Source organism: Bombyx mandarina, chromosome 07 (genome assembly GCF_030267445.1).
Source record: "Bombyx mandarina strain Sakado chromosome 07, ASM3026744v2".
Taxonomy (NCBI): Eukaryota; Metazoa; Arthropoda; class Insecta; order Lepidoptera; family Bombycidae; genus Bombyx; species Bombyx mandarina.
The window spans coordinates 12571669-12599382 of record NC_143214.1 but is presented as its reverse complement, the minus strand read 5'-3'; the positions used below and the strand labels follow the sequence as shown (position 1 = coordinate 12599382).

The 27714-nt window shown below is 36.3% G+C and overlaps 1 protein-coding gene across 4 annotated transcripts; it reads right to left on the bottom strand.

Moving 5' to 3' along the window:
* Nucleotides 1–2104: 2104 nt before the first annotated feature.
* UGP (UDP-glucose pyrophosphorylase) lies at nucleotides 2105–25749 on the bottom strand. 4 transcript variants are annotated; one of them, XM_089728866.1, is made up of 7 exons: nucleotides 25602–25734; nucleotides 25016–25042; nucleotides 11716–11902; nucleotides 7874–8106; nucleotides 5453–5658; nucleotides 3473–4247; nucleotides 2105–2685 (listed from the first exon to the last, which is right to left on the bottom strand). In XM_089728866.1, the coding sequence occupies exons 1-7, from the start codon at nucleotides 25632–25634 to the stop codon at nucleotides 2578–2580; spliced, it is 1569 nt and encodes a 522-aa protein (XP_089584992.1). In that variant the 5' UTR covers nucleotides 25635–25734; the 3' UTR covers nucleotides 2105–2577. The 4 variants fall into 4 exon arrangements, with proteins under 4 accessions (XP_089584992.1, XP_089584993.1, XP_089584995.1 ...); XM_089728867.1 differs by lacking the exon at nucleotides 25016–25042 and having other exon boundaries at nucleotides 25602–25749; XM_089728869.1 differs by lacking the exons at nucleotides 25016–25042; nucleotides 25602–25734 and adding an exon at nucleotides 19839–19971.
* Nucleotides 25750–27714: the final 1965 nt, after the last annotated feature.

Sequence of the window (27714 nt, the reverse complement as noted above, 5' to 3'; positions counted from 1 at the left end):
TCCCGAAAAGCTATGTCAAGCGGCTTTGTTTCATTTTCACACATTTGTACACTTTCACAGATACTAAACAGTTGATAAACCACTGTTATTACACATTTAAACCCGAAGAAACACTGAATAGACAAAATAAAACAATTCACACAACTTCGCTCCTCGCGTTCCCGCCAAAAATCCTCATAATGTACAGATAAAATAAAATATTAAATTTAATTTGTTTTTTTTTTCACTGACAAATACCGGTAGAGCCTATACAGACCTCCAGACCCAATAAAATCAGACATCACGTTCGGAAAGTTATATTTGTCAATTTTCCTACACAGACTGCAGTGCAATGGATATAATATTTCACGTACTTATAAATTTAACTAATTTTTATGTCTAATGTTTTATTGATAGGTTTCTGCATATTTATTTTCATGTTACTAGACAACTTTAATAAATAGCTCTGCTCAATTGTATTATACATCCTCCTGGCTGAGCCTTTGTTCGCTCTGACCGGATGAAACTGAAAAGGCCATCAGGCCACCAGTGCTCCTTCCTTCGTAAAAAAAAACGGTTGTCTGTAAAGTCGGTTTACTGGCGATAGTTAAACGTGAACACGTCATAAGAAAATACGCTTCAGAGCGAGGTAACGCCGCATGAGTCATGTTTTTTCGTGCGTGCAGCCGGCTCCATCGAATTATAAGACGTTGTCACGTCAAAAAATCATATGTTCTGCAGTATTTGTGTAGTCGCAGTAAGTTTTACCTTATCTACCATCTATTTTATCTCATCCCATCTAGTTTCATTTAATTTCATCCATTAAATCAATTTGATTAAAATCTCGTATAAATCAACTTCACCTCAGTCCGATCCGTATCATTTTTCGTATAACAGTATATTTATGTAGAATAGGGATCGCAGCGCATAAAATAAAACTTCCACTGTTCCAAAATCTTCTGTTTTATGTAATAATAATTTAAAATTAATTAACACTTTTATCATGTACGCCTTGCTCATTTTTTAACCGTCTTCGCCATCTTCCTTTTTTCTGTCATTCTGTCTGTCAATCTCTTCTCCCTTTCTTTCCGTTTTCTCTCTCACTCACAGTTTAACGCTTTTTATACTTTCCTTTCTTACCAATCCTACATTTATGTATATTAATTTAATAATGAGTAAGTCGATGGTGCAGTAATTCGCGTCCCTGACTGTTGCGCCGAGGTTCGTGGGTTCGATTCCCACATCGGGCAACATTCACCTGATAAACAGGTTTGTGTCCTGTTTGTCTGGATGTTTATAATCATCATAAAATACATAGGTAATCGTTTTTTAGAGCTCGACACTGGCAACAACCCGATTGCCAGATTAAAAAAGAAAAAGACAGCGTTAGGTTTTTAATAGGTACGATTAAGATTTAATTTTTCCTCCCACCATAAAAAAACGGCATTCTTGTCTAAAAGAAATAAAACGAATTAATTATAACCAAAATGGCACATAATTTATTTTAAATATTTTAACTAAATTAAAATTTCACCTACAACTATGGAATCCATCACTATTCTACGTATGTAAATGTAGCAGAATTATAAAAAAATATTTAAATAAAATCTAATAAATAAAATATATAAAAAAACGCGTATAATATGTTTTTCCTCTTAGATGTTGTCTGTCCGTCTCATAAATGGTCACTGCAAATAGAATGATTTTATTGCCAACTCAAACAAGATTCTCTATTGATACAAACAACACGAATAACACCACAAATGCTCTTTTTCTGTGGCTGTTTGTTTATATTACACCTTTGCCTTATATATTAGTTTAAAAAAACAAATACTTTGCTATTGCCCAGAATTTTTAGGCGCCAAAGCCTCATAAAAATAAGAATAAAATTATAAAAATGTTTTTGGTATGTATGTTTTACAATTAATTAAATGATTCTATTGACATATAATCGAAATGATTGGGACGTCATAACCAACGACTAGAAATCCGATTATGAAAGAAAATGTCTAATTTTTAAACTATTTTGCATTCATTGCATTTTTGTCTGAAGAAATTAAAAATATTTTACGTTTTAATGCCTTACTAATATATAATATTACCTCTCATATTATATTAAATATGATTAAATATTATCTTTTATTTAAATTGTCTAAAAATTGAACATTTTTTGTTTCCTTGACAACGTGATTTAAGATTCATTAATATCGTTGGCTATTTCTATTCTACTGACTACATGTAGGTACTAAAAAGCCTAACCATATTACACATTATTACAATTAATACTATGTAAAACGCTAAGATCTGAAAAACAGTTACAAATCGAAATAGATTCATTTTTGTACTTAAAAAATGCGATAGTTTTAATGGAATTTTCGCTCAGTTTTTTTCTAAGAAGTTCTTAATTTTCAGAAAAGTGAGTAGTACCCTTACAAACACTAAACAAAACTGTGTTTAATTTAATGTTTATAATAATGTGTGTACGTATTTGTGTATCTTTATATGTATGTGTGTATATGTATGTATGATGAGTGTATATGTTTGTATGGATGAGCGTATATGTAAATATGTGTATATATATATATATATATATATATATTAGTGATCCAAAATCCTTAAGTTTCCAGAAACGATTTTGTTTTCGAGAATCGCACCCGATGGGATGTCGATACGGTCGCCGTGATTCGCGATTATGATCACTGTGCCCTGCGGGATAAATGATAAATTACATTATTTAACACAATCATACCAAATCAAATTGCATATCGAGGGGTGAAATGGTTTAAGCGACATTTCGTAGTAGTCGTCGTGGCCTAACGGATAAGACGTCCAGTGCATTCGTATCGAGCGATGCACCGGTGTTCGAATCTCGCAGGCGGGTACAATTTTTCTAATGAATTACGTACTCAACAAATGTTCACGATTGACTTCCACGGTGAAGGAATAACATCGTGTAATAAAAATTAAACCCGCAAAATTATAATTTGCGTAATTACTGGTTGTAGGACCTCTTGTGTGTCCGCGCGGGTAGGTACCACCGCCCTGCCTATTTCTGCCGTGAAGCAGTAATGCGTTTCGGTTTGAAAGGTGGGGCAGCCGTTGTAACTATACTGAGATCTTAGAACTCATATCTCAAGGTGGGTGGCGCATTTACGTTGTAGATGTCCATGGGCTCCAGTAACCACTTAACACCAGGTGGGCTGTGAGCTCGTCCACCCATATAAGCAATAAAAAATAAATAAAAATAAACCCCTAAACAGAACTAGAAGTACTTTTAAGATTTAATCTCGCTTTTATTGTCCTCATTTTATTCTTGGCGTTTCGACTGCTTTAGTTCTCGTAGTCACAGACGACCAAGATGCTATCCATAGACTTCTGAATACACCTACTCACGATCAGGTATTCCAATTAATTTAAAACTTCCACCATGACAGAAGATAAGCTGCGGGTTTCCCTTAAATAAGCTGGAAATGTAACACAAAAATCGTCCTACCTTCAAAGACACTCCTCTCCCGAAGGTCACGTCACCAGAAACGGTCAAATGGTCCAGTTCGATCAGATCCGGTATGGTCGCGAACCTGTTCAGGTACTCTTTGACTTTAGCGAAATGATTGTCTCCTAGTTTGACGAGAGGGGTTGAGGCAAACATCCTCTGAGAGGACATGACTAAGGACCCGTGGGACAAGCTGTACAGGTTGGACATGACCAATAGCAAGTCCGAGGTCTTTTTGACCGGCAAGAACCTGCTGCGGGGCACGTTGACGCCGATCCCACCCTCGAAGCACTTCATGGCGGCCCCCACAGCCGTCTCTAGTTGAATCACATTGATACCGTCCGATAGATGCTTGTTGTTGACAATGATTTCCATGTTGAGGCTCCCCTGGTCGACCACCCGCTGAACTGCGTCCAATTTGGCCCAAAGGTTGTTCGTGTTGAAAAACTTGAATTGGCTAACAGATTTAAAATCGTCAACGCGTTCTTTGGGCACTTGGGCGATTTCTAACAGCCGCAATTTGTCTTCGTATTGTATCAGGGTTCCTCCCTTGACGTCGGCACGGGTTTTGTCGGTCACTTCCATGACGAACTCCGGAACCGGCCGCAGAGGATCCGGGTTGAGGAGCAGGCTTAAGATGTTTAGGTCAACGGTGGCTCCTAAGTTGTCGATGTTGCTGATGAAGCAATACGTACGACCCTCGTTGATGAACTTCTGTAGGAGACCGGAATTGTGGAATGACTCGTAGAAGTCTCCGTGACCTGGTGGATACCAGCTGTGGAGTTTAATTGTTTTTGATGTAATTTTAATTCTAGATTTTTTTAGCAGACATTATTAATTTATCTATAATATATAAATCTACAGTGGTTTTTACGGATGTTCCGTTATAATTACTGAACCGTGCATCCGATTGACTTGAAACTTGGTATCTATGTAGAAAATACACGTACATAATGGATAGGCTAATATTTATATGAGTGTTGGACTCCCTACACCAGTTGCGGGGGCGTTAATAATGAGAATCATTGTGGGGGTGAGCAATAATATTGTTAATTTTAAATGCCCAGCGAAGCGGACGGGTACAGCTAGTTTATATCAACTCGAAGACTGGCTCGACTAACTAAACATTTTACTCACGTATCCATCACGACCGATGATAATAAACTTACTCTGGCCTAATATTCTAATAAAATTAACAATAAGATTAATTCAGGATAATAAACGATTCTTCTAATAAATCAGTTGAGTTTGCTATAAACATGTAGTTAGTTGTTAAATGCTTGTCTATCGGTTGGTACCACTGATTTATCGTGAAAACTCAAACCAATAAATTGCCAGACCGATGGTAAAAAAGAGATGGAAAAATCTTGAACAATACCTCAGAGCAATCCCCATGGAACATACGGTACAAGACTCCAAAACATATGGTATAAAACACGAAAATATTTTCCAGAAAACAATTATTCACAAATCGTTATCTTTATATTAATTTCTTAAGGGATTTTATGACCTGGTAACTATGAAAACTAAGTCATGTCTTATTTTAATTTATATTCTTATTTTTATGAAAAATGATAATATGGAATGAAATGAAGATGAATAATTTGAGACATTAATCAACTGGGATGAAATTAAATGAAATGAAATGAGATGATATGGGATGAAATGTAATCTCAGTAAAAATGGTGGTCATTTACTGAGATTTTTTTCAGTGGACTTTTCGGAGAATCCCGGAAGTTACGTCCAGCGGCTTTGTTTCATTTTCCCACATTTGTTCACTTTCACAGATATTAAACAGTTAATAAACCACTGTTATTACACATTTAAACCTGAAGAAACACTAAATGGGCAAAATAAAACAAATCACAAACTTCACTCCTCGCGTGCCCGCCAAAAAGTCCTTTATAAGTAAGTAAAAAAAAGTAAAAAAAACCTGACTACCCTTTTTGTCAAATCCCAAATACAGAAAAAATTACTTACGATTCAATATCGTCTTGGACATCACCGTTTTGAGCGATGGGCAACAGTGACTCCCTGTTGATACGAGGGTGGCAGGACTGATTGAAGGTGTGGATGTCCAGCTTCAGACCCTTATACTTCCTGATCACCTTCTGGGTGTCCTCGTCCGTGTTGAAGGAGTTCATCAGGACTAGTGGAACGTTGCATTTATACGTCTTGTTCAAATGCTGTGGAGGTGGAAAGTAACTTTATGTCAGTGGGTTTGATCGCTCAGTCCTACTGGTGTTAAGCTATCGAAGCTCAAGGATCAGAATCCTCCATCGTTGAACATAGCTTCGAAGAGCCAACCGGAATTATTCCGCGGCATGAATAAGCACGATTCTTGCACAAATTCGAGACTCTATTTGCAGCACTGAGGCAGGAGAAGGATGGGATTACCCACTGTACAATGCAATGTCAACAATTCGTCCTCACGTATTGAGATGAGTGGCGGCATTTCTGCCTCATATAACTAGTCAGGTCATAAGTATTGTCACACAGTAAAAAGTTTTCTTTTAGAATGCTGGTCACAAAAAAGTTTATTGAATTCGAATTTCGAATTGTTCATGAAAATAAAAATGTATACTTTTAGAATTTTACTCATTTTTAAATATGGAGTGGACGCTTAAAGAAGACCGTGTTGCGGTTATTGCGTTGCATCGTTGCGGTTACGCGCCAATTCAAATTTTTAACATACTGAAAAATTTGAATATAACCAAAAGATTCGTTTATCGTACCATCAAACGATACAATGAAGACTCTAGTGTAGATGACAGGTCAAGAAGTGGTCGCCCTCGGTCTGTTAGGACTCCAGCAGTGATAAAAGCTGTGAAGGCGCGAATTCAAAGAAATCCCAAACGTAAGCAGAAACTGTTGGCCCTTCAGATGGGGTTAAGCAGAACCACGGTGAAAAGGGTGTTAAATGAAGACTTAGGGCTTCGGGCATATCGAAGAAAAACAGGACATCGTTTGAATGCTCGTCTAATGGACCTGAGACTGAAGAGATGCCGCGCTTTGTTGAAGCGGTACGCGGGAAAAAAATATCGGGAAATTCTTTTTTCGGATGAAAAAATTTTTACCGTAGAAGAGAGCTACAACAAACAAAATGATAAGGTGTACGCACACAGTAGTGAAGAAGCGAGCAACCGTATTCCGCGTGTCCAACGAGGTCATTTTCCATCCTCGCTCATGGTATGGTTGGGAGTTTCTTATTGGGGCTTAACAGAGGTACATTTTTGTGAGAAAGGTGTAAAAACGAATGCAGTTGTGTATCAAAATACACTCCTGACGAACCTTGTGGAACCTGTTTCTCATACCATGTTCAATAACAGGCACTGGGTATTCCAACAAGATTCGGCGCCAGCTCATAGAGCGAAGAGCACACAAGACTGGCTGGCGGCGCGTGAAATCGACTTCATCCGGCACGAAGACTGGCCCTCCTCCAGTCCAGATTTGAATCCGTTAGATTACAAGATATGGCAACACTTGGAGGAAAAGGCGTGCTCAAACCCTCATCCCAATTTGGAGTCACTCAAGACATCCTTGATTAAGGCAGCCGCCGATATTGACATGGACCTCGTTCGTGCTGCGATAGACGACTGGCCGCGCAGATTGAAGGCCTGTATTCAAAATCACGGAGGTCATTTTGAATAAACTTTAGTGTCATAAGAATCTATGTTTTGTTAAGTTCATTTTGGTATATGAATGGTTACATAATGAATAAACTTGTTTCAATTATTTTACATTAAACATGTGACAGAATTTATGACCTGACTAGGTATACCTGTAGGACCAATGATTAAGACCATGGGCTTATCTACTAATCTAGGGCACTACGCGATGCAATAATTCCGATCCAGTGATTCAGCGAAGCACTGCTCTTTTTAGTGTTAGCAATTTTGGAGTTGAGCCAGTGAGCTCACCTAACCATTAATATTTTAATTAAATTCCCATTAAAATTTTACCAATATCTGGTTAGTAATTTTTGAGATAATCTTAATAATTTATTTGTTATTAAATTCTACAACATTAATAATATTCTCTTCTTACTCTCTTGGAGTTCGGTTTTCTTTTTTGTTAAATTTTTGCATTATGTCTATATTGACATAGATGGACATGGTCTTTTTAGCGTTAGGCAGATTTCTGGGACTAATACTATAACTTGAGCACTCAGGAAACACCATAAGGTAAATCTCGGAGCTAGATGATAAGTGGCAAAAATTATCTCCGTAATGGCACTGTGATTGAGCGTAGTGCTTCTAGATCCTACTTTGGAACATTACTAGGATGTATGATGGTAAAATGGATTCACAAACAAAAAGGCCCCTTTGTAAAATCTCCTACTTTCTTGTCTGAGCTCACATTACCTGCGAACTCTGCCCTAAAAGGTAAAAAAAAACTCACCTCTATTTGCTGTACGGTAAGATCAAGGAAGGTCAGGTCATTCCGGACTTGGATCACCGATTTGGGGCCCTTACAGCCCATGGATGTACCCAGGCCTCCGTTAAGCTTCACCACCACCAACTTGTCGAGCATATGGTGCACGTTGTCCGTCGTTGGCGTGGACAGACTGTTATAATCGATTACAGCTCCTTCTGGAAGCTTCTCGATTTTCTCCCATGTTACCGACGGACCCTCTGAGAATTCGACACAATCAGGATTTATAAAAACGACATTAGCCCAATTAGTTTCGATTTGAGGGTACTTTTATAATGATCGCCCGTAGTCTTAAATGTTTTTTGTTCAGCTAGGCCTTTTTTATTTTTATTTATTCCTTAATCCTTAGGTGTACGAGCTCACAGCCCACCTGGTGTTAAGTGATTACTGGAGCCCATATACATCTACAACGTAAATGCGCCATCCACCTTGAGATATAAGTTCTAAGATCTCAGTATAGTTACAACGGCTGCCCTACCCTTCAAACCGAAACGCATTACTGCTTCATGGCAGAAATAAGCAGGCCGGTGGTAGCTACCCACGCGGACTCAAAAGAGGTCCCTTCCACCAGCCTTCACGGACTCTTCAAAATCGTCATAACTTCACCACTCAATTCGGAGTTTAACCACTTTTGCACACCCTTTTAGTATAGTCTGGTCTGCCAATGCAGCTTAGGTCTGTATCGCTCCTTTTGGACAAGGGCAATAGTGAGGACACTGCTACTCTGGATTACCATATAATATTATCATGTCATATGCATAATGTTTGTTTGGCCGCTGTCTACAATGTGCTTGTTTTAACATACACGCGACTCTCCCAGTCAGAGTCCAACCTTTGTTTATGGTGTAATTCAAATACATCCAGACCTTGAATACCAAATATCTTTACGATAACACTGACCGAGAATCGAACTCGGATTCCGTTGTGGGAAACTAGCTCAAAGCACTCGACAAACGAAGCGATCATGTATAATGAAAATCGGTTTTCTATTTAAAAAACCCTTCGCTGTTTCTTTTGGACCGATAACTACAAATCATTACGCAATAAATTTTATAAACATTGAAAGACAACCTTCGGACACAATGCAAGATACCAATTCGTCGTTGACAAACATAATTTACGTAAAGATCGCCTAATATTTACCTATTTCCATACTGAATGCGGCCTTGAGTTGACTCTGATTAAGCGTTTGCCGATTAGGTACGTACGTAAATTAATAACGATAATGATGACTTGCACTTTATACGAGATTATTGTTTTTTTTTTTCAATATTTGCTTGTCATGGTGCGTTTTGGTTTTTTTTTTTTCTTTCGTTTTTTTGCTGGAAAAGATTAGTAGATGCTATCGGAATCTGTTTGGTGTTGGGTACGCCGGAGTTTAGGAGGCGTTGTTAACTTGAAACATGAGGTAGGCCTACTCGCGATTGAAAGCCACTGACTAGCCTGTTTGTCCTGGAAGGCAAACAATAGAGACTTCGAAGTCATCTCTCAAATTTGGTGACTGGATTGAAGCTCCGCTAACTAGCTAGGTCGTTTATCGCGGTAAAACATTCTGATAAAACACGCATTGGAGTGCTTAATGTGAGTTTTTTAACGTTCTCGATATCGTAAAAGTTAACTCAAATTTGTATAGTATTGTAACGTTTGCCTACGTTTGCCGCTAGGGGCGCTGTTCCAACTCCATACAAATTTGAGTTAACTTTTACTCTATGGAGAACGCTAAAAAACTCTCACTAAGTACACTGGTTTATCCAATTGAGTCAAATGTGTACAGTCGTTTTTGGCACTTTAGAATAAAATTTGCGAGCTTAGGCTGCTTTGCTAATCATATTTAACGGGCTAACTCAATTTGACGAGTATACGACGTCATACATAATTGCCAGGATTGTGACATAAATAATATAGAGTACAGGTTACCCTCCTATACCGCGGTAGATACGTTTCTACAACGCCCCGTGTTGTGCGAAACCGTGTTATATGAGACTAGAAGTCAGTACAAAAAGGATTGTAATTTTTCTGAATGAAACATCTCCACGATTCATGTATGTATTTTTTTTTGGCTGTGTTGTGTGTGTGCCTGTGTGTGTGTGTGTTTATAAAGCATAATGTAATTTTCTAAATAATTTTAAACAACAATCTGGTTATCGTTTTGTAGAAGCACCGTGTTATTTATAAAAGGGTTTTGAGGAATTTTTCTTTTCGTGTTAAAGCCGAATCGCGTTGTAAAATACCGCGTTATAGGACCGGGTTACCTGTAGTCGTCTTGCGTGTAAATTAGCGAACGTTGGCTATTTCAATTGTAATCGTTTTGAAAAAAATATAGCATTATATCAAATTTAAAAATAGTTTTAGAATATTATAACACTATGCCGGAATAGAACAAATAATTATGAATATGAAAGATTCAGCATGTCTATCACCCACGCACCGATTTAGATTCCAAATACACAGTTAACTAGTACATAAAGTAAGCACACTTCAAAGGTTACATATTATGTAAAAAATAACACCGTTTTTACAATAAAATTCGTCACGATTTAAAACTTTTCACGCTCATATAACTCAATCCCATTCGTAAATGACACGAGATGAATGAAATTTGTACAGTCAGCAACGAAATATGGGGCGGATTGGTGCGCGTTCTGCGAATAAATTATAAAAACTGTAGCTCACCGTGTAGTGAGTTTTTGAATTAGTAAACGTTCGCTTCCTGGTTCTCCTCATGGGGATCGAGCAAAACAATAAACTCAGCCATAAAGTAATACAATAAATGGTTTGTTACAAACATTGTGTGCCTAATAAACAAAATTTCAAACAACTTCCTTTTGTTTTATACAATGTATTACTTAGTTCTTTGAATTGAGAGGATCTATAAATATATGGTACTATAGATTGTCATATACAACCGGCGGACCCGACACGTGAGTACGAAAATTAAGTGTTTTTAACCGACTTCAAAAATGATGGAGGTTCTCAATTCGACTGTATCGTTTTTTTTTATGTTTGTTACCTCATAACTTTTGACTGGGTGAATCGATTTTGACGATTCTTTTTTTAATAGAAAGCTGAAGCTTCCCGTGTGGTCCCATTTCAATTTAGTCCAGTTCTGACAATGGTATCCATGAGACAACCGTATAAGTCTTAAATTTGCATTAAGTACGTGCGCGACAAATAGATGAATAACTCAATAACTCAATATCACACCAACCGATTTCGATGATTATTGTTTTTAGTGTATATTAATTTGTTTTGGAATATTTTTTTCTATTCGAAGCCGGTTTTTGTTAAAGCATGTCTATTTATGGAAATAAATTGTAAAAATCTAAATATTTTTAATACGCTTTTATTAGCTTCAGACGTATGTTTGTAACGGAATCTTTGAACATGATTTCGACCCCCTTCAAAACGTCGGATTAACTCGAAATTTGGTATACTTATTAAGGACCGACGACAACTCAATATTAAAAAAAAAATTGAAAAAAAAATGAATAATAAATAATAGTTTAAAAAAACTAACAAAATACGCTTTTATAGAAAATGCAACTAAAAAATAGAAAATAAATTTTAATAAATTTGAATTAAAAATAGTGTAAGAAAAAATGATTTTATTGTATAAAAGTGTGGGGTGCATGGTATCAGTATTTCTACTCATATCTGTAAAATATTTATAGATATGATAGAAGGGTTATTTTGATAATATCCTGAAAAGCACCCCACGGTTTTTTCAATAAAATCATTTTTTCTTACACTATTTTTAATTCAAATTTATTAAAATTTTTTTTTTTTTTTCAATGAAAATAACCACTTACGTTCAGCCAAGAATCTGCTGAATAGCGTCTTGAAGCCTTTGAACTCTTTCTCGAGCTGCGGACGCCTGGTTTCCGGGGCCGTGGAGATGAGCTTCTCCAGCTCCACCTCCAGTCGAGCGAGGGCATCACGTTTGGTGGCCTCCTTGAAATCGCGAGACCCTGATGGCGTCCGCTGGTGACTGCGAATCTGAAATGACAAGAAAACATTGTATGCACGTCTTCCCTATCAACCCGGTAGCTTACACCTACTCAAGAAACAGCTGCAACACGCCATCCTGTTCAGGTCTACAGTGTGCTTAGTGCGAGTTTTTTAACGTTCTCGATAACGTAAAAGTTAACGCAAATTATAGTCGTCGTGGCCTAAGGGATAAGACGTCCGGTGCATTCGTGTTGAGCGATGCACCGGTTTTCCCGGGCGGGTACCAATTCTTCTAATGAATTACGTATTCAACAAATGTTCACGATTGACTTTCACGGTGTAGGAATAACATCGTGTAATAAAAAAGAAACCCCCAAAATTATAATTGGCGTAATTACTGGTGGTAGGACCTCTTGTGAGTCCGCGCGGGTAGGTACCACCACCCTGCCTATTTCTGCCGTGAAGCAGTGATGCGTTTCGGTTCGAAGGGTGGGGCAGCCGTTGTAACTATACTGAGATCTTAGAACTTATATCTCAAGGTGGGTGGCGCATTTACGTTGTAGATGTCCATGGGCTCCAGTAACCACTTAACACCAGGTGGGCTGTGAGCTCGTCCACCCATCTAAGCAATTAAAATAAAAAAGTATGCAGTTGGAACAGCGCCCCTAGCGGCAAACGTTTCAACTCCATACTAATTAGAGTTAACTTTTACGCGATCGAGAAGTTTGAAAACTCGCACTAAGCACACAGACAACCAGTTAACCAGCTCTAACCTTCTAATCTTAATATAATATATAGCTCCTCTGACCGTGTGTATGTTAGTGAACTCCTAAACAGCTGGATCGGATTTGATGTTTTTTTTTTTGTGTGTGATTAACAATTCAATCCACTGGAAATTGTTTTCTTAATTATTTTTTTATAAGAAAAAGTTGATTTCGGTTTTAAGACGTGTTTAGAGTAGATAATAATCAGAATCAGAATCTTAGCCCACATTTTGTGGGGTCCTGCACAGCATGTCCCAGTACCATTTTACTCCTCGTACTATTTTACTGGTAGTAGGACCTCTTGAGAGTCCGCACGGGTAAGTACCACCACCCTGCTTATTTCTGCCGTGAAGTAGTAATGCGTTTCGGTTTGAAAGGCGGGGCAGCCGTTGTACCGTTAAAAGTTAGACCTTAGAACTCATGTCTCAAGGTGTGTGGCGGGATTTACGTTGTAGATGTCTATGGACTCCGGTACACCAAGTGGGCCGTGAGCTCGTCCACCCATGAAAAGCAATAAAAATAAAAGCATGCTACATGGGGTTTTGGTATGAATTTTACGACAGTCTGCCTGCCCTCCTTGGGTTATACCCATTACGAATTGCAATGGGGAGAAATTTTTCTGCTTCTTCGTCTGGTATTTCGTTTACCTCATCAATTTTTGGTTCTATGATTTCCATATTATTATTATTATTATGTTTTTTATTTATTTACATTCTATTTTATTTACACTAAAATTTAGATTCTCGTATTAGAAAAAGATAAATATATTGTTTTTCTTTCTTTTCTTATTTTTTCGTTTTCCTGTATTTTCATAGTATGTAATGTCAAAATGAAATTTGTCAAAACATGTCGCACACATGGACCCGTATTAATTACTTATTTCAGGTATGTAACTGGAATCCGTCAACAAATATTAGATCTATCATTAACTAGCGGACCCGGCGAACTTTGTTCCGGCCCACAGTTTGTTTTAAACACGTCAACTTCAAAATTCTACTATAATTAACCATAAAATATATTACGTTTAGCTGTCAGTTGCGTTTTGTTATTCCATATCAGTTGCGTTTTGTTATACCACGTTTTATGTCACGTCCCACGGGAACGTCATAAAAAGTTTCCTATTTCCTTCTCCTGGTTCTAAGCTACCTCCTCACCAATTTTCAGCCAAATCAGTTCAGCCATTCTTGAGTTATAGTAACTAACACGATTTTCTTTTATATATTTATGTAGATATGAAAACTTGTATTCGTTACCTTAAGATGTTTAGATAAATGTTCCAATACTTAAAAACATAATAGTGTCCTAAAATCGAAATAAAAATTATCGTGACTTCCGAAAACTCGTGATCAAACTGGTTCCTTATTACAATTCCGTTAAAATAACAAACTGTATGAAAAAGGTAGTCAGACAAAATTTAAGTTACTAATTTTGTAAATGTATGTGCATAATTTGTATCTAAATTCTTTCACTTTTACGTTTACTATGTAAATAAGTGACAATTGTTAAAGTGAATACCGGCGGCACCCAATCATGAGGTCTATGCCTCAATTGTTTGGATTTACCCGCATTGTTTCTAATATTTACGGGTTTGATTTTTATTACACAATGGGAGCTTTTCATCGTGGAAATCATTCGTGAACATGTGTTAAATAAGTACCTACATATTTCATTAGAAAAAATAGTACCTGAATTTTTGGTTGCCCTTGTAGACGGTCAAACAACTTGATAGTTCTATTTTTGTGTTTACAACTTTTTTATTGAATAGATGGGGACGAGCTCACAGCCTACCTGGCGTTAAGTGGTTACGGGAGGCCAGAGACATCTACAACGTAAATGCCGCCATCCACCTTGAGATCTGAGTTCTAAGGTCTCAGTATAGTTACAAACAAACAATTTACACTTACGTGTCATCTATACACTATCCACTTGAGAACTTAAGATATACAATTAAAACCTTAAAAAATCTGGTGAATATCTTCATGATTTTTCATCTCGATCATCATCTCATCTTCCAATGTGACTGATGTATTGAACTTCGCCTACGTTTCATTACTTCCATACCAAATGTTTTGATCAATGAGTGCCTAGCATCGTTATCGAAATAAAGGCAGACCTTAATATTAACACTGTACAAGAATGGCACGTACCCATGATTTAAATAGCTGCCCTTTATTTTCCATGATCCACTTTTTAAATACACAAAAACTTGAAATAAATATTTAAAATACACAAATAGACAAAAGATTTATATATATTATTATATTGTTTGGGACGAATCCGTGCATTTATCGCGCTAACCGAAAATAAACTGAGATAACATTGTGTTCTGTTATCAAGGATTTTACTCCATTGTGGCTAAATCAATTATGTTGTCCGTATAAAAATTGTTATTATATTATTTAAACGTTTTTAACTCATCGTTAGTAAAATTACTATTTATAACTTTAAGTTTAAACCAATTTACTATTGCAATTTGTGGAGACATCGGTACGTAACTCTTTTTAAACTTCTTCTTCTTCTTTGTCGTTTCCTGATTACTGAGGGTCGTGACCACCTTGGTCCAGTTTTTGCACCAGCTTCCTCCAATGCTGCCTGCATTCGGCCTGCTTAAACTTAAGCTTAGTTAATTTTATCAAACACATGAATTGCCTGTTTGAACATTCAATGTAAGCAGCATCTGTTCATGACTTAACCCAAGAAGGAGGGAGCCTGGAGATCAGTAATACAGGTCTTTGAACCTAGTACAGACTTCAGCTCTTTCAAAGGCTTAAAAAATAAATTATAAGGTTAATTTCTATTTGTCTTTGTACTATACCTTTAAGAGAGAAATAAAATAAATTATTATTATTATTATTTCCCAACCAATAATGCCAATAATCGATTCTCATATTGCTAAGATTTAGAAGAATAGTTCGAGCAGTGAGAGGCTTTTTTGTTTAAGCGACTTTTTTGCAACTTTACAGAAAAGCTATTTATAGTTTGAAAATTAAGAAAAAAATTATTTAAAAAAAAACTTCTTCAGCTGTATGAATGGGGTAAACTTAATTGAAGATCAATTAAAAACAAATTGAAAATACTAATCTACTTTTATACTAATATTATAAAGAGGAAAGATTTGTTTGTTTGTTTGTATTGAATAGGCTCCGAAACTATTAAACCGATTTGAAAAATTCTTTCACTGTTTGGAAGCTACACTATTCCCGAGTGATATAAGCTAAAACCTTTTTTGAAAAAAATAGGGATCCTTACTAAAACTCAAATAATGTAATCCAAGGTGTAAAAAATAGAATAAAATAATGTACTACGACTTTGTAGAACATTATTATTTACACACTGGTATCCCACCGCGTGGTCTCACAACACATCTTTGTCTAAAGATGCTTTGTGAACACAAACAATGGAACGTAATGTATAATTGGCACAGATTATAATTATCTATAGTAATATTATAAAGCTGTAGAGTTTGTTTGTTTGAACGCGCTAATCTCAGGAACTATTGGTCCGATTTAAAAAATTCTTTCAGTGTTAGATAGCCCATTTATTTAGGAAGGCTATAGGCTATATAACATCACGCTAAGACCAATACAAGCGGAGCACGAATAAAGAATGTTTCAAAATAGGGGTTTAAATAGTTCCTTAAGATTCTATAATTCAAAAATATTTTCACTTTCTACCATTGATGTTCTACGTAAATGAAGTGGGGGGTAATGTTTAGCGTTATGCCAAAGTAACTATTCTACGCGGACGGAGTCGCGGGCAAAAGCTAGTTTATTTTTATAATTTGAGAATAAAAAAATTAACGTCAGTGTTATCAAATACGTGCAAGCGGACGTGACACTTCGACCTTTGAGGACTTGACAACACTTGACCCACTTGGCCTACATGATTACGTGGTAAATCAACACAAGAGTTTCCTGTCTCATCTCATCAGCTATTTTCCTATAGCAAGCGGATATCGGTAAGCTCTACGATCGTAATTCCTCAATCATGCCTTTTGACTGTTTCATACATAACATTACAATTTCCTGAAATCAAGAAAATGTAATTAATTCCATACCTACTAAGAAAAACCCATCCGTATTTTCATTTAAAAAAAATTATTGCACTATTAATCATTGATGATATTGATTTATTGTTATACTTACACTAAATAGTAATGTAATTGCAATTGTTGACAACGATTTATTGATACCACTATATAGACTTATTTAACTTTTATTTATGATTTTACCTATTATGTTCATTTCCATGTTACTTGTCTACACGCCGACGCACCGGCAGGGGGGGGGGCAACCGTCACCCATAACAATTTCCGTACAGTGCTATTTAGACAAATCAACCGTGAGCCCTCGTAGATATATTTCGAGATGCTTAACGAAGTGTTACTTAGGTTACAGTTGGCAGCAGGTTGGCTCTGCCCCTGTCATTGCTGATGTCCATGGGCGACGGTAATCACTCACCATCTAGTGAGCTATATGCTCGTCTACCTACAAGGGTAATAAAAAAAATACTTTGAACCTAACGTGATGCGTTGCCTGGAAGATACACATCTTGCACTCTTAGTGTTTGTATAGTTTGCAAGAATTGGGTGTTCAATTCTTGCACACCCAATTCTTGCACAGTCGCACCAGTCGAGATGAGCTCACGGTCGGTGTTAAGTGGTTACTGGACTAAGCCCATAGACATCTACAACGTAAATGCGCCATTCACCTTGAGATATAAGTTCTAAGGTCACAGTATAGTTACAACGGTTGCCCCACCTTTCAAACCAAAACGCATTACTGCTTCACGGCAGAAATAGGCAGGGTGGTGGTACCTACCCGGGCGGACTTGCAAGAGATCCTACCACCAGTAATTACGCAAATTATAATTTTGCGGGTTTCATTTTTTTACACGATGTGTTATCCTTCACCGTGGAAGTCAGTCGTGAACATTTGTTAAGTGCGTATTTTATTAGAAAAATTGGTACCCGCCTGCGGGATTCGAACACCGTGGCATCGCTCGATACGAACGCACCGGACGTCTTATCCTTTAGGCCACGACGACTTCTGAATCTCTTCGGATCTTTTCAATGGGTCGCGATTCCGATCCAGTGGTGGACTTAACGAAGCACTGCTCTTGCTGGAGCTAGTGTTAGCACATTCCCTCAGGTTGAGCCCGTGAGCTGACCTACTGATCCGGCCGTAGCTAGAATAGCCCCCAAACTACCAACAAATAAGTACCAATTTAAAATCTCCAAGAACTCCGCTTGCTAAGAGCCGATATTCTCTGACCTCCTACACATTAACCTGTACCATTTAATTACCTATTATTGTGACGTAAGGTACTGATAGCCAAGAAACGAATGTAGTCCATTAACGGTACATAATATATGTTTTAGATTAGATAATGCCACATTCCATTTATTTGTATTGACTTGTACACGTACTTAATGACATTAGTATTTTGTTTGTTATTTACTGGTGCTCTGAAAGACAAACGATCTTATGGTTTTGTAAGAACGTAGCTTTCCGGGTACCAATCTTTTATATTGCTTAAGCAGTTAAACAAGCTGATGGTCCCACAGGTTTTAAGCGGTTACCCAAGCTGTTAGGCATCGCTACATAAATTTCGGCTCCCGTCTTAAAACATGAAGTCTAAATCTCAATTGTATAGTATAACGGTTGGATCGCGCTTCAAAAAGGATTGCTTGTCTACTTAGCAGCAGAAGTGCTCTGGTTAGTGATACTTACGTACAGTCCAACATACGTCCAGACAACAGCAATCACTGACCAACTTGATCAATTGAAAATTTCATTTCATATTTTAGTCTATATGTAGGTTCAAGCAACGATTTTTTAAACACTTGATGGTAGCATAGATAATGCGAGCATAACCGGGCGAGTAGGTCAGCTCACGGGGCATCTTACCTAGCAAAATTGCTAACACTAGCCCTAGCAAGAGCAGTGCTTCGCAGAATCTAACACCGGATCGGAAACGCGACCCACTGAGAAGATCCGCCGAAAAACTCAGTGGGCTGTGTCTGAGGGTTCTACGGATAATTGCAATTTCAGTCACACGGCACAAATGTATTTTGTTTCTTAAACCGCACAGTAACGATACACTGCATTCAGACGATATCGTATTGAATTTCGTTAGTCAATTTAGATTATTACAATTTATCGTATAAGGCATGATACAGTTTTGGATAAGGTCATAATATGAACTGCGTATAATATTTAAACCCCGATTTTGAAACACTCTTTATTGGTGCTCCGCTTGCATTGGTCTTAGCGTGATGATATAGCCTTCCTCGATAAATGAGCAATCTAACACTGAAAGAATTTTTCAAATCGGACCAGTAGTTCCTGAAATTAGCGCGTTGAAACAAAAAAAAAACTCGTCACCTTTATAATATTAGTATAGATAAAGCCAAAAAGTTCGATAATAATTTTCAAAGTCCCATAAAGAAATAATAAAGAATTGAAGTCGTCTGGCTTATTAATATTAACCGTTGTTTGAATCCCGCTGGCGGGTACCAATTTTTCTAATAAAATACCTACTTAAACAAATATTTACGATTGACTTCCACGGTGAAGTAATCCGAAAGAATCCATCGTGTAATAAAAATCGAACCGGAAAAATTATAATTTGCACAATTACTGATAGTAGGTCTTGTGAGCCCGCACACCCTGCATTTCTGCGGTGCAGCAGTAATCCGTTTCGGTTTGATGGATGAGGCAGATGTTAATACTGTTAAAACTGAGACCTTAGAACTCATGTCTCAAGGTGTGTGGCGGCATTTTCGTTGTAAATGTGTATGAGCTCCCGTACACTAAGTGGGCCGTGAGCTCGTCCACCCATCAAAGCAATAAAAAAAAAGAAGAAGAAAACCCTTATTATTTTAATATGCGCGCTAAGTTCGAATCTACCCATTTCGAGTAAATTAAAACTATTAGCTGAGTAGAGGAAAATAGGTAAATTCGAGCCAAAAAAATATTTCCTGGAAATATTACCTATAGTAGCGAAAAAATGATAAAGAAGCAAAACATGAGAGAAAATTTTGTTATAAAATTGAAATTTACAAAGAAACTTGACAATAAATACGATTTCAGAGTTGCCAGTGTTGAGAATGACGAATTTCACGGGTGGTAATTGATTAAAACTATAATTACTGTGATTACTTATGTACTGGTTGTTTTTTTTTCGTACCTACACATTTAAAAGCGAACAATACATACCCTATTTAAAGCATCCATGACCACCCTGATTCACTACAAAAAAATAAAACCGAAGTCACTTTTATTTTTCAAAAAAATATTTGGCGCGAATGTAAGACGCGCGCTCATACAGCCAACGCGTAACACTGTAGACTGACTGCTTCAAGAAATATTAAATTGCCTTTATTAACAGAATACGTTGATAACTTATCGTCTTTGAACTGTAATTGTATGAGGTGACGCGTTATTTCTCATTTATATAAAAACAAATGCAAAATAGAAAATGTTTTACCTTACGACGGACGCCATTTTTATTATTTAGCATGCGTCTGTTGTGTAATTATTATACTGTAAATTTATTATTGTTTACCGTCAGTAAACGATTACATACGCAATCGAGGGTGTATTGTTCGCAGTTACCACAAGAGGCACTTGTGAAAACAGCCGGCAATAAACAAACTTTTAAATACTCATTCATTGTTATGATGACACAAGAGAGAAACGCTATGCATAAAATTAAGGTACCGATACGCCATTGATGCCAATCGATAGAATTCTAATGCTTTAATAAATGCATGATATGCTAAGTGCTATAAATAAAGTATTAAGGTCACAGACAGTTTCATCCCTATCTTCAAGACATACAATATACTTACTTTTATAGCATTTATATTTTAGAAGAAGCAATTTTTGTTAAAACTAATATTCATTTATTTCCTACATTGAATGATACAAGGACACGAACCACTGCAATATCAAAATATAAGAATTTATAGTATACAGGTCAATTTAACACTATTGCTGAAAAAAACATTATTGGTATGGCTCCTATTATATTCAACAAATTGTCGAATAGCAAAAAGGATCAGCCCTTAAAAAAATTTAAACAACTCCTGTCTTCGCTGTTATTACAGAAGTGTTATTACTATGTTACCGATTTCCTAAATGATGAATTGTAACACTCTCCTTATTTAAGGTCTCCATTTTTATAATAAACTTTTGGTTAATGAATGAATGAAGAATTACTGGGGGTGCGGAGGCTTTCCCAGTTTCACCAGGACAGGTGGGCGAGCAAAGGCTTAGCCAGGAGAGGATGGGATTTGCTAACAGCTGCCCAAGCGCCTCCAAAGACACCTAACAACTGAAGGGCAACGACTTCGCGAGTGAATAAGCTAAGTATATAGTCACATCGCATCGCCTCTAAAGACGAGTGACAGAATCTAGGTAATGGTTCGTTTTTTATTACTACCATTAAGAGAGATAGTATGCTTTGTGGTACACCACATACAACAGGCGTTCTTTAAAAAATGTTCCCTTCCAAACTTTAAATGATACAGCAGATATTCTGCAGTGTAATATTGTAACAATATTCATAGTGATCTATCAAAATAGACCCAGACCTTTAAGCACAATAATGAAGAAAAGTAAATGCATATGTACAGTGAATATATATTTACGATATACATACATATAACAAACTCACATGTCAATCGCTCACATGCTACGCTTGCTTATTTAGAGGAAGAGGTAGACCTAAGAAAAAATGGACGAATTGCGTGAACGCGTTATGTGTTAGAGGGGAGTGAGCGAAGAAATGGTATATAATAGAGGAGTATGGAAGGAGAAAATATGTTGCACCAACCCCAGGTAACTGGAAGAAGAAAAGGATGACTGTACTTGCTTACATTTTTTTTTATTGCTTAGATGGGTGGACGAGCGCACAGCCCACCTGGTGTTAAGTGGTTACTGGAGCCCATAGACATCTACAACGTAAATGCGCCACCCACCTTGAGATATAAGTTCTATAGTCGGATTTTTAATTAGACGAAGCCAGCTGACAGTAGCTAATGTCACTTTGTGAAATAATGTTGCTATATTTAAAGTAATAGTGATGCGTTCAGTTCTCGTTCAATCACATAAATGAACAATGAGTGTGAAGAGTTACTCATTAATTTCAAACTATAAAAGAATATTATTTATATTTTACAATAAAATTGTATTAAAGTGATCCAATATAATAATATGTTACTAGTAGTATGTAACTACAATCAGTTTTTTTTATTTTCATTACCTATGTACCTATAATTGTTATATTTTATACATCTATAGTTTCAACTATATGATGCATTGGAAATAGGACAGTCTTACAAGCTTCCTCGCAATGTTTTTCTTAATGTTTAAAACACTCGGTATTCAGTACAGGTAGATACCATAGGAACATAATGTTTCGTCGAAAACTCGTTGGTATGTACAAAGCACGGCTAAAATTCGAACCCCGTGCCCGATATCGGCAGTTCGGCACACTAACTATTCACTAGACAATCGAGGCAATTTCATTAATTCAGGAGTTTTTTCAATCGTTCACTTTGTCACAACACTATTTTTATTTCATCAAAAACTGACAACACAGTAAACGTCAGTTTACTTCGTCTAATAAAAAATCCGACTATAAGGTCTCAGTTTAGTTACAACGGCTGCCCTGCCCTTCAAACCGAAACGCATTACTGCTTCACGGCAGAAATAGGCAGGGTGGTGGTACCTACCCGTGCGGACTCAAGATGTCCTACCACCAGTAAAGAATACTACCAGTACTAATAAACTCTCTATACAATAAACGTAAATATACAGTCCAGTATATCAGTCAGTGGTAAATAATTGTTCAATCAGTCTGTCCAATTATTTTGACTTCAAATGTATTGTTGACATAATAAAGTTATTTATAGCTGCCATAAACGTATTTCAAAAAACCCAGGTAGTACCCTGACATGTGATGTGACTGGACTTGTCTTAGTAAACATGTTAAGCCCTCCACTGATAATCTTGATAATTATGATAAATAATAAAATAATGACACAATTGATATTTTTCACCGTCACTATTATATGACAAATTCAACACTGTGACTTGACAATATAGTTGTATGGTAACAATTGGTAACAATATGATTCTGTGATTAGATTCTTCTTTATTATCTATGAAAGATGCTTATCAATAGCCAACATACTGTTTACTAGTAGCACATAATAATACTGTCGACTCATTGTTATTTTAACTTATCAAAACTTAAGTTGTGCAATTTAAAATATTATTAGCATTCATTTTTCTTATTGGATATACATTTGAAGTCGTCGTAGCCTAAAGGATAAGACGTCCGGTGCATTCGTATCTAGCGATGCAACAGAGTTCGAATCACGCAGGTGGGTACCAATTTTTTTTAATAAAATACGTACTCAACAAATGTTCACGATTGACTTCCACGATGAAGGACTAACATCGTGTAATAAAAATCAAACCCGCAAAATTATAATTTGCGTTATTACTGGTGGTAGGACCTCTTCGGAGTCCGCAAGTGTGGGTACGGCCACCGCGCCTATTGCCGCCGTGAAGCAGTAATGCGTTTCGGTTCGAAGGGTGGGGTAGCCGTTGTAACTATACTGAGACCTTAGAACTTATATCTCAAGGTGGGTGGCGAATTTACGTTGTAGATGTCTATGGGCTCCAGTAACCACTTAACACCAGGTGGGCTGTGAACTCGTCCACCCATCTAAGCAATAAAAAAGAATAAAAAAAATATATGCTTAATTGCTATGCTTAATTACAGCATCGTAGAAAAGGCATGTAGACAAAGGCTTAGAATTTTACTGGTGGTAGGACCTCTTGTGAGTCCGCGCGGGTAGGTACCACCACTCTGCCTATTTCTGCCGTGAAGCAGTAATGCGTTTCGATTTGAAGGGTGGGGCAGCCGTTGTAACTACATTACTGAGACCTTAGAAGTTGGGCTTCAGTAACCACTTACCACCAGGTGGGCTGCGCTAGTCCATCCATCTTAGCGATAAAAAAATAAAAAATTTAAATGTTCAGTAATGTTAGATAGGGCTGCTTCTTCCTACATAACATTACAAAAGTTTAATGTGATACTGAGTGGTGGGTCATGAATCAATTTTAATTTCTCTGCTTAAATGATTATAGTGAGCATTTGAGCTATCAAATCCTCAGAAGGGGTTTTTCACAACAATACTCTTTGGAATTATGGAACTACGTACCTTCTTTTTGGGATTTTAGGTGAACCTGCAAAACCTAAAAAATGCTGAACTATTGAGAAATAAGATTTTTTTTTTTTTTTTCGGGCCGAGGGCCGAACCTCCGACTTATCTTTATTTTGTATTAAATTCCCAACCCAAAAATACTAAGGAGGTCTTAGATAACTTATAGAACTTATAGTTTTTTTTGAATAACAAATATGATAATAGCATTTTTCACAATAGTAATAATATTTTCATCAATTTGTCAACCCAGCTCCAAGTTGTCATCAAGAAGCTTAACACTGAGCTGCTATTTCGTTATATAAAGAATATATGTTTGCAACATCAATAATGCATGATTCTATTGTGAAATAAGTATAAGTACTATATATAAATAATCAACTTTTTATTATCAGTAGTGTTCCTCTTGCCAAAAATATTATCAAAGCATAGCCTGATGAGTTAGATTTATTGGTTCTTCTCAGCACTAAGGCTTGCTTGAACAAGTGGTAAAAGCACATACTAATATTCAACATGTGTGCTTCTAAGACAGTGAATTTCAAATGAGTATTTATTGTACATAATTTTCCTATTACTCTGTACTGTGTCTTGTTTTCTGTGTGTACGTAAATAAATAAATAAATAGAATTCATGTTAAGTCACTTATATTAAACTACTAAAAGACAACTAGATTTGATCCATACCTCAGTTTGTATAACCATTGAATTTCCTGAATGCTAGAGATGTTTTCAAATTACTATACAAATAACACAAATTTATTTTAAAATCAATAATTTATTTAAGAAATGATGAGAGTGAGTACTAAAATAAAGAAAACCTTTTCTTCTACTTAAATCCAAACATTGCATGCTTAAAACATAAATGCCAACTAACCCATAGAACAATAATAAAACAAACTACTCATAGTTTAAAAGGGTCCAAACCATAGTCCGATTGCTCAAACTAAGCATGACTACATTATTTCACTTTAAGAATCTGTATTTGTTCATTTAAATACTTTGAGATTTATATTTTCCTTAACTTAATCATAATACATGTCTGATAATGATAAAATAGAACTACGTTTAAAGATCTATAAAATGTTAAGGTCAAATAAAATAAGAATTAAAATTAGTGAAAAAAGTATTTGCAGTAGCTGTGCGTTAATAATCTTACCGCCGGTCTTAGCCTCGAGCCATCAGCCTGGAAGATGCAATTATACTGTTGTTATTTAAGGCAGACAGTTTAGTGGTGGTAGCAATAAAAGTACAATTATAGGATAAAAAGCAAATATTTCCATAAGAAGTTTATTTTATTTTATAATCTACTGGCAAAGAAGGTATTATGTGAGGCCTGTAAAGTATGTAGGTATGTCTGCTTGGTGCGAAATCCACTGTTTTAATGAAGTAGTTAGAAAGAGACTGCATTTGTGAACAATTTTATTTAATATAATTAATAATTAATATTCAGAAGATTATATTTATTTCTGTTTCGGTTAATCTTAGAAATAATTAGAGCTTTTTATGAACATTTTTTTATGTTCATTGAATTGCTTTCGAAGGTTCCAAAATTAAACCGTTAATGTTTTTTTATGTTGATGAGATAAATTCAAGGAGTCGAGTTTTATGTTCTTATGTTTTTTAAATATCGCTGACCTTTGCGCAAGCCAAGGTCAAAAACCTGAATTAAATTTAATTTCTGTCACGTTTTTTTAAGATGGTGTTCGAGAATTAGACATAGTATTGATAAGTTTACTTATTACCTTTTTATCCGAATCGTTGGTTTCTGGCTTCATTTCTTTATGTAATAACCGAGATAACAAGCTTTGATAACAACACAAACACAATTTCAAACCTCTCAAAATGCTTGATTTGTTTTGACACTTGACAGTTTTGAGATTTTAAGACAGTGACATTTTTAAATTGATGGCTCAACATTTGATATAAAAAAAGTACATTCATGATCTTACCAATACTTCAGTGACTTACCATCAAATCATATCAAACATAAATCATTTTTTCTTACATTCTGTCAAAAATCTCAACCCTTATATCTTCTCCACAATTTCTTGCAAATCACGTTGGACATCTCAGGATGAATCCGCAGAAAACATTGCTTGGTTCTTCACTCGCACAAGTTGCAAAAGCTCGCATTTAATTGCCATTATAATTTGCACACGTGACCAAGGTGGAAGCCGAAGCTACTGCTGTATGTGCGGAGCTACTTTGCACATAGGTGTTTTAGAATTGCGCTTAGAAAAATCAAATTAATTCACAAAGAAAAGACGAAATGTTCACGCTTCACGAATTCCTTGTCACATCAAAACGGGACACTCGACGAAAATTAAATTACACGAAATAGTTTACCTTTATTTTGCAACTTTGTGTCACATTTGTGAGAATGTGGAGAACATATGACCCCTCCTAGTTCTAAACGGTTACCGGACCTCACAATGTGAATACCGCCACCAGGCTTGGGACATGGGGACTAAGGTTTGAAGTATGTAGTGTAAATATTGATCGAACTCATCACATCCACAGACGCATGATTACTTTGTGGGAGAAATAGGGTACCATTATTTAAAATTTCCAAACAAACCGCAGGGGCAATGTAGGCCGACTACATCTGCAACTTGCAAGCAACACGGTGGCTTAAGCTCACTCAGTTTCTCGCTGGATCTTCTCAGTAGGTCGCAATTTTGACCCGCTAGTAGATTCAGCCAAGCATTGCTTTGGCTATGGCTAGTCGTAGCAAATGCTCTCAGGTTGAGTCCGTGAGGTCAACCACCCGTTCGCATGCAGCTGGAATAGCCCCTTGGGCTCAAGCGAATAAAAAGGGAAAAAAAAATCTTTTTGTACAAAATAATTTTGTACAAATACAAACTACTTTTTTCATGTCATTTCATAGCTCGCCGAGGTAGGGATTGTTTAAAATACTTACTTATTGTACTACTATGTTAGCCACAGAACGACTCATCTTACTTTAATAATTTTTTTTTTTTATTGCGTAGATGGGTGGACGAGCTCACAGCCCACCTGGTGTTAAGTGGTTACTGGAGCCCATAGACATCTACAACGTAAATGCGCCACCCACCTTGAGATATAAGCTCTAAGGTCTCAAGTACAGTTACAACGTTTGCCCCTGAAACGCATTACTGCTTCACGGCAGAAATAGGCAGGTTGGTGGTACCTACCCGCACGAACTCAAGAGATCCTACCACCAGTAAAATTCTAAGCCTTTGTCTACATGCCTTTTCTATGATGCTGAAATTAAGCATAGTAGTAGAAAACTGAATAGTTGGCCCTGTACTTATATGAAGATTGCACAATAAAACAAAGCCAATATACTTGTACAAGATATTTATTAAATCTTAAGAAAATACACAGAATAATTCATAATATGTAGTATAATAGTACAGTGTATAGTGATATATAGAGGATTTCGAACACACATTGAAGAATTACGTTTAAAATATTATATACACTAAATTTATACTTGTAATATTTTAAATTCAAAAACGTTAAAACGTTTACGATATACATTGTTATATAGATTTACTCACAAAATAGACACATTAATACAATAAATATCAAAATTTTAAATACACAACAAGCATAGACTTTTCGCTGTTTTAATAACAAGCTCTATAGACAACACGTAGGTATATTATTTATAACATTTTTAATATGAAATATGAATAACAACTTTTTTTATAACTATAACAAAATGTATTAATTTATAACATGCTCTAGAGGTAGGCAAGAGATTTTCTAGAACCGAAGGGTTGTACTAAATCTCCACCTTTGAAAGCATTACACTCTTGCGATCAAAAGCGGAGAGTTTAGATTATTGTTTACCTTTTTTTAAACCTCTTG

Excerpts from the sequence above, each read along its gene's own strand:
- UGP (XM_089728866.1), bottom strand. The coding sequence starts at position 25,634 with ATGAAGCCAGAAACCAACGATTCGGATAAAAAG. Across the intron at positions 11,903-25,015 it reads GCTCGAGGCTAAGACCGGCG|ATTCGCAGTCACCAGCGGAC; the intron begins GTAAGATTATTA and ends TTGTCATTTCAG. Across the intron at positions 8,107-11,715 it reads CAGCAGATTCTTGGCTGAAC|AGGGTCCGTCGGTAACATGG; the intron begins GTAAGTGGTTAT and ends TCGAATTCTCAG.